The sequence below is a fragment of the Daucus carota genome, chromosome 4 (genome assembly GCF_001625215.2).
Source record: "Daucus carota subsp. sativus chromosome 4, DH1 v3.0, whole genome shotgun sequence".
NCBI lineage: Eukaryota > Viridiplantae > Streptophyta > Magnoliopsida > Apiales > Apiaceae > Daucus > Daucus carota.
The window spans coordinates 14883450-14891760 of NC_030384.2; the positions used below are offsets into that span (position 1 = coordinate 14883450).

The 8311-nt window shown below is 35.7% G+C and overlaps 1 protein-coding gene across 1 annotated transcript; it reads right to left on the reverse strand.

Moving 5' to 3' along the window:
* Window positions 1-1690: 1690 nt before the first annotated feature.
* LOC135152205 (uncharacterized) lies at window positions 1691-6663 on the reverse strand. Its single transcript, XM_064092043.1, has 8 exons — window positions 6515-6663; window positions 3694-4006; window positions 3523-3579; window positions 3247-3396; window positions 3046-3133; window positions 2691-2899; window positions 2212-2545; window positions 1691-1929 (listed from the first exon to the last, which is right to left on the reverse strand). Exons 1-8 carry the CDS (start codon window positions 6661-6663, stop codon window positions 1691-1693), a joined length of 1539 nt encoding a protein of 512 aa, XP_063948113.1.
* Between the last annotated feature and the right edge of the window lie 1648 nt (window positions 6664-8311).

Sequence of the window (8311 nt, forward strand, 5' to 3'; positions counted from 1 at the left end):
ATCCTTCATTTCAAAGTGCCTTTTCAAGAAATTCTTTGTCTCGTTAATAATCTCAATATTTGTTCCAAATAGTAGTATATCATCCACATACAAGCACAACACAATATGTTTATTTCCTTTAACCTTATAGTAGACACACTTGTCATTATCATTAACTATAAAATCAAAAGTCAAAACAGTGTCATTAAACTTCATGTAATAGTCTCTAGGTGCTTGTTTCAAGTCATAGATGAATTTGGCTAACTTACATACTTTCTTTTCATTGCCAGATGGAACAAATCCCTCAGACTGATCCATATATATAAATCTCTTCTTCAAGATTACCATGAAGAACATCAGTCATTACATCCATTTGATGGATGATAAGACCATGTATGGAAGCCAATGCTACAAGCATTCGAATTGTTATCAATCTTGCAACATGAGAGTATGTATCAAAGTATTCAGTACCTTCTCTATGCCTAAAACTCTTAGTAACCAATCTAGCCTTGTGCTTATCTATTGAGCCATCTGGTTTCATCTTCCTTTTGAAGATCCACTTACATCCTATATGTTATTCAGACAATGCAAACAATAAGTTAGATTGTAGAAGGGGGGTTGAATACAATCTACAAAAATTTTAACAACTTTTTGCTTAATTGAACATATTCAAACTACAAGAGAATATTAAAACTAAAACCAAAAATTTAAAGAACAAGGATCTTAAAAATTTCAGGTGGATTGTTTGATCCACCTGAGAGATTTTTATATTAAGAACCTTCCAAGTAAAAATACTTGGCTGCTTACAAAAGAATGAAGAGCAGAAGCTTACAATTTCTTGCTTACTATCTCTACTGCTTTGCTCTTCAGTTCTTGGTGTTTGGATACTTTGAAATATAAATTACAAAGTGAATATATACTACTACAAACAAAACTAGTCTGTAAAAGTATTTTCCTACTCAGTTTCTAGCTATTACAAATATAGAATTTCTTGGACTTGATACAACATTTGGCAGCTTGAAATTCTTATTGCTTTGCCAGAAATGGTAGGCTTCGAGGTTCTCAATATTTGACTAAACTGCTTTTGGTTTACCTTCCAAAACTGGTGCAACATCCGTCACATCAACCCATGTGCTCTTTCTCTTTTACTTGACCTGTAGCTGTCAATTGCTAACTATCAATTGATAACATTATCGATTGATAATATCTTTAAACTATCAATTGATATGCTTTCTGAATTATCAATTGATAGCCTTCCTTGAATCATCGATTGATGGTGTTGATGTAGCGATTGATAAGCTCTTTTAATTATCCATTAATACTGCATGACTAGCGATCGATCTTCACTTCACTTGGATAGATTACATGACTTCTCATATTTACAATTATGTCACCCTATCTATACATCCATTGATAGATCAACTACTAATCTAAAAGTATACATTATTATAACATCAATCTCTAAGATGTTCCAGTTTTGTTACAATACCCCATCATCCGTTGATGGGTGAATCTGATCAATTGATACTGCCTTGGCATGCTATCAATTGATCAGCTACATGTAATTTTATTCTAAGTAAGAATAAAATACTTTGTATCATCAAGAATCACATATTCCTAACACTATAGTAGAACACCAAGGCAGGAGGTCAACCAACTCCCATGTTCCGTTAGAAACAATAGAGTCAATTTCACTCTTCACAGCGCTTTTCTAGTGCCTAGACTCTGAAGAACCCACGGCTTGTCGTAAAATCAAAGGTTCGTCCTCGACATTGTAAGTGATAAAATCACTTCCAAAGTCCTTAACTACCTTTGCCCGCTTACTTCTTCTAAGTTCCTCTACTTCATTAGGAGTAAAGCTACTAGCAGGATTTGCCCCCATATTTGTCCTCTTTTCCACGTGATCAGGAATAGAACTAGATGTGTGAGTAGGATCATCATTTGAAGAACCTGAAGTATGTTACATCACGAAACTCAACTATTGCGTTTGCCACTATACCATCTATGTCGGATTTTAAGACTAAAAATCCTATAGCTGTAGTGGTTTCAGGATAGCCCAGAAAGATGCAATTAATAGTTTTCGGCCCTAGTTTCTTTCTCTTGTGTTCAGGGACAAGTACCTTAGCGAGGCACCCCCACACACGAAGATACTTTAAACTAGTTTTCTTGCCTTTTCATAATTCGGAAGGTGTCTTATCCATATGTTCAGAGGGACTCTATTTAAAATATGACAAGCCGTATTCAGAGTCTCTCCCCACATGTACTTAGGCAACCCCGAATTAATCAACATATTGTTAATCATATCTTTAAAAGTTTTGTTCTTTCGTTCTGCCACCTCATTAGAGTCAGGTTTACATGGTAGAGTCACCTCATAAATTATGCCATTGCTCTTGCAAAATTCATTAAAGGTGTTTCCCGTATATTCATCACCTCCATCAGATCTCAAACGTTTAAGTACTTTACCAGTTTGTGTTTCAACTTCAGTTTTAAATATAATGAAATTTTCAAGTTCTTCATCTTTATGTTTAAGCAAATAAACATAACAATATCGACTACAATCATCTATCTATAAAGATAATGAAATATCTAGAGTGTTCCTTAGTCAACACACCACCAAATTCATATATGTCCGAGTGCACTATATCTAACAAGTCAAAATCCCTAACCACGTTATGAAAAGGTTTCCTTGTTTGTTTAGTTGTCACACATACTTGACATTTTGTTTTCTTATCAATGACATTCTTTGGAATCAACTCTAAGTTCATCATATTCTTTAGAGCAACAAAATTTAAATGGCCAAGTCTAGAATGCCACAAGTCGAATGATTCAATATTATTAACAGAAGGAGAAACAATATCATTAATAAAACCGCCCAAAACAGGCTCCACATTTATTAAAACAAGCCGTCTGACAAGTAACCCTTGCCAAAAAATACACCAGTCTGAGTAATAACTACTTTATTATATTTCATCGAAAGTTCAAAGCCATTTTTAACTAAACAGCTTCCACTAATAATATTTTTGCGAATCTCGGGAACATGATGCACTCTAGTAAGGGATAAAATACGCCCAGAAGCAAACTTCAGGTCCACGTGTCCTATTCCAAGAACTTGAGCATCACTAGCATTCCCTATCGTCACTATCATCCCATGAGTCTGTTGATAAGATACAAACAGAGTAATATCAGCATAAATATGCACATTAGCTCCAGTATCAATCAACCACTCATTAGACAGATAAGTGGAAAATAGTTTGGGTTGTAACTAACATACCCGTCATTGGTTTCATAAGCAACAGCCTGACCAACAATTATGTTAAGCACAGGCCCACCAGTGGTTCCAAGCACAGTATTTGCTTGTGCTACCACCTCAGCTTTCTTTGTTTTCTTTACAGGATAGTCCTTCTTCCAATGACCAACCTGTCCACAAGACCAACATGGCTTATTGGCCTTCGATTTCTTACCCTTTCCCTTGTTATTTTTTAGCTTTGTGTTCTCCTTCTTAGCGACAGACTTTCTTTTCTATCCCACAATCACTACATTGACCTTCGATCTGCCAGAATCAGTTGGCATCACATGTCTCTGTTTGGACTTGTGCTGCTCCTACACAGAGATGTCCAGCATCGGGTTAGTCCATGTGATCTCTCCCTTCTGCCTTTTCAGAGAGAGTGAAAACTCATCCCAAGACTTAGGGAGCTTTTCAATGATAGACATAACCAGCAATTTTTCAGGAAGTTCCATTCTGGACTCCTTCAAAGCATGCACCAATGTCTCAAACTCGTGCACTTGCTCAGTTATGGATTTTGTATCCACCAGTTTGTAATCAAGAAACCTAGCCACATAATACTTTTCCAACCCTTGCGAGTCAACATTGTGTGTATGGTCAAGCTTCTCCCATAAGGTTTTAGCTGTGTAGATGTCAGAGGAATAAACATCGAATAGAGTGTTCGCTAAAGCTGCTAATATAGCAGCCCTAGCCGCCCCATCCTTTTCCTCCCACATAGCATAAACTTTCAAGGTTTCAGGCTTTCTACCGATCAACAACCGGTTTATCATACTTTACCATCGGCCACAGACCCTTAATCGTTAACCCGAGCATCATCTTTTTCTTCCAGCGAGAAAGAGAAACTCCCCCACCGTATTTATCAGGCATGCCCAAAAAATCGATAGGATGTGGCAAACGATACGTGGCCCAGTCGATGGTAGCAGTAACACCAGACTAGAGCCATTAGCTCCACCAACAATAGAATCCGCAATCTCATTAACCATCTTGCTTACTACATAATATAACTGATAATCACTTCAAGATTGTTAGAAATTGATAGTGAAAATCACAGCAACAATGTACAGAGCAGTTATATTATATAAACACGAATATGCCAACGAAACCACAACAATATAGCATGCACGAAGATCGTATACACAATTAACCAGCGACTGATAAATAACGAGAAAAGAAGAGAAAAGGCACACCTTACGCCGTCGCTCGAATAAGAACACAAAACAGCCGAGTCACCTAGCCCTTCGATGAAGACTAGGTTGTTCTTGAAGTAATTATTACCCCACTATGTTCTGACGGGTGTTGCAATATCGCTCCCAGGATAAAACAGCACAGACCAAACCGCTCACAAACACGGAAACGATCAACAACGACTAGCAGCTCAATTCGCCCAAAAAAATTCTACGCAACTCATATATGTTTGCAAGTTAGGCACTGTTGCGTAAAATACTAATGTGCAAGTGTACACAATCGCAAACAAGTAATATAGTAGTGAATACCAGATATCGTTTCTCAAGGACTGTCTATTTGTATGAATTGCAAATTAATATCAAACAATTCAATTACAGAACACAAGAATTTGGTTTTGGTTTTTCTAATTAAAGTAATTATTTAGAAACTAAATTAACTAACTAATAAAATACTAGCAAAGAGATCTGAATGAGCTTAGATACTAAAAGTTAAGTCGGGATAATTACTTCCCCCTAATATGTTTATGTTGGCAACAAAGCAGTGTAATATTTAACAAATCACAGTTTACTAATCAGAAATTTAATGGTCATAGGTTTCTCTTGAAATCACGATGGTATAAATTCTGTAATTAAACTAACATATGTCTATGCCAAATCTAACTTCCAGAATACAAATTAAGCATCAATTTCACACGGCTATGCATGGCCACAATATATGTCTATACCGCAACTATATTATAATCAAAAGATATAAATATGCACCATTCAAGTTTTGTGTCAATTAATCATAACCCTCTCAATATTATAATTAACTCAATAATTGTTATTTAGACAATGCAAACAATAAGTTAGATTGTAGAAAGGGGGGGGGGGGGTTGAATACAATCTACAAAAATTTCAATAAATTCTTGCACAACAGATTATATTCAAACTACAAGAGAACATGAAACTAAAACAGGAATTTAAAGAACAAGGATCTTAAAAATTTCAGGTGGATTGTTTGATCCACCTGAGAGATTCTTATATTAAGAACCTTCCAAGTGAAAATACTTGGTTGCTTACAAAAGAATGAAGAGCAGAAGCTTACAATTTCTTGCTAACTTTCTCTAGTGCTTTGCTATTCTGTTCTTGGTGTTTGGATACTTTGAAATGTAAATTACAAAGTGAATATATACTACTACAAACAAAACTAGTCTGTAAAAGTATTTTCCTACTCAATTTCTAGCTAATAAAAATATAGAATTTCTTGGACTTGATATAGCATTTGGCAGCCTGAAATCCTTGTTGTTTTGCCAAAAATTGTAGGTTTCGAGGTTCTCAACATTTGACTAAACTGCTTTTGGTTTAGCTTCCAAAACTGGTGCAGCATCTGTCACATCAACCCATGTGCTCTTTGTCTTTTACTTGACTTGTAGCTGTCAATTGCTGATTGTCAATTGCTAATATTATTCATTGATAATATTCTTGAACTATCAATTGATAAGCTGTTCAGAATGAGCGATTGACAGTCTTCTTTGAATTATCGATTGATGGTGTTGATGTAGCGATTGATGAGCTCTCTTAATTTAGCCATTGATACTTCATAACTAGCGATCGATCTTCACTTCACTTGGATAGATTACATGACTTCACATATTTACAATTATGTCACCCTATCTAAACATCCATTGATGGATCAACTGCTAATCTAAAAGTATTCATAAGATACTCCAGCTTTGTTACAGTACCTCATCATCCGTTGATGGGTTTATCTGATCAATCGATACTGCCTTAGCATGCTATCAATTGATCAGCTACATGCAATTTTATTCTAAGTGAGAATAAAAACATTTTATATCATCAAGCATCATATATTCCTAACAATCTCCCCCTATTTATATCTGTAGGAATTTCAGATATAGATGATTACAAAACACACAATAAAGAAAACAGATATCTTTGCATTAAGAAGGGAATTTTAATTACTGAAAGATAAGAGTTTTACAATGATTGGATTTTTGCTCCTCTAGACTGAGCAGATATTCATGGTTGGTTTCTCTTTTGTCTGGCCAGTTTCTTGTTTATCTACCTCTCTAGATCTTCAATGAATTTGGCTTCTTCTGTGATCTTGGTATCAAGCTTTTTCTGCATAGCCCTCAAGATATCCACATCAGCATTTCTTGCATGATCTTTCAGTCTGAAGAATCTCTTGATGCCTTGATCATCTCTGAAAGTCATTAACCTTGAGGGTTGGTTTTGTATGCAGCTACCAGTGTCCGGAAGATACAGTCTTAAAGGTAATTCTTTCTCCTTATATCTTCAATTTTCTTGAGAATTTCACTTCTGATTCCTTGAGAAAATGATGTCCTGTTGTCTAGCTTCATGTACACAGTTTTGAGAACATTGTAGTCTTGATCCAAGATTCTTTCAAGTGGCCATGCAATTTTTGCTTGTGAAGAGTAGTGGAACTCCAGCCTTTCAGGGTACCTTTTAGTCCTTGTCAAGGCCTTTATACTTTGCAATTCATCCAGATACAGCTTAATGGGAGGCTGTTCGCTGATATGAAATGCATATGCATAAGTGGATTTAGGGACCTTGACAATTTCTGGTACAGGAGGAACCACCACTTCTCTAGTTGGAGATTTGACTCGAACTGGTCCAACTGGATCATATCTTTTAGGATATCCTCCTTTCTTTTTGATATGACCAGGCATATGTTTGGTCTGAAATTACACACCTAGAGGGGGGGTGAATAGGTGTTATGGCTAAAATACCCGATTTTTATAAGTTACCGAATAATTAAACTGTCAATGACAGCCTGCTGTGAATGTTCAGAGTAAACAGTTAGCCTGCTAATAAGATAAATGCAATGCAGATAATGTAAAGCAGTATGCTAGCAACACCAAGAATTTTAGCCAGGTTCGACCCCTAACCCTAATGGTCTACGTCCTGGTCCCCTACCAACTGGTAAGAGATTATATTATTAATCAATAATATCAACGATTACAAGATTCAATAATATAACTCCCTTTCTCCCTTGTTCCTGTTATCAGCCTGCTGAAACCCCTGAACCACGAACCAAAAGCCTACCAAGACCTATACTTCCCAAGTATATTCTCCAAGCTAACTAGTCCCCTTGTTCCCTTGTTTCACAAGCTCGATACACAGCAACAAAACATTACACCTTGAACAATACAAAGAATAAGTGTAATACAACCGAAACTATGAACTCTCAATATAGATATATATGCAAATATAAGTACTAGAGCTCAACAAAAGATTTAGCAATGTAAAGAGTTGTATTTCAGAAAGCTTGGTGTGTTCTCCTTGTTCTCTCTCGAAAAATGAAAGCACACACAAATTTATATACATCATACCAACGGTCATAATCCAACAAACTTCCCAACGATCTTGGTAACAACCTCACGTTTAAATTTAAATTGAATGATGAACGTTTGGATGATATATGTTTACTGAGTAAGAGATAAAACACGTTTGAAAACATCTCAGTAAAGTATTTAAATAAAATCCGTTTGAAACAAAATAGGAGTTTGTTAAAGATAAGATTCTTTGAGATAAAATCTCCTATTTGTTAGGAAAACGTTTTGAATGAAAACTCTTTATAAAACCGAGCTCTAATATTTATATAAGATATATACAAATATTAGAATCCTTACAAAGTCGATTCCTATTAAATCTCCATGAAAATAGACTTTGATCTTTATCCGATTGTTTCTCTGTTCACGCTGTAAGCCTGCTGATAGCTTGTAAATATTCCTGTAAGCTTGCTGACAGCTATAATCATGCTAACATCCTGAAATACTGTTAGTCCGCATAAACAACCTTTGATAGCATGCTAACACATATCAGTTTCATGTTATTAGCT

Bases quoted from the DNA above. Each gene is read 5' to 3' on its own strand.
- LOC135152205 (XM_064092043.1), bottom strand. From the start codon at position 6,663: ATGACTTTCAGAGATGATCAAGGCATCAAGAGATTCTTCAGACTGAAA. The intron at 4,007-6,514 runs GTAGATAAACAA...GTTGATCGGTAG, and splicing joins TTCATTGAAGATCTAGAGAG to AAAGCCTGAAACCTTGAAAG. The intron at 2,900-3,045 runs GTATTTTATCCC...TTTTTTGGCAAG, and splicing joins CCTGAAGTTTGCTTCTGGGC to GGTTACTTGTCAGACGGCTT.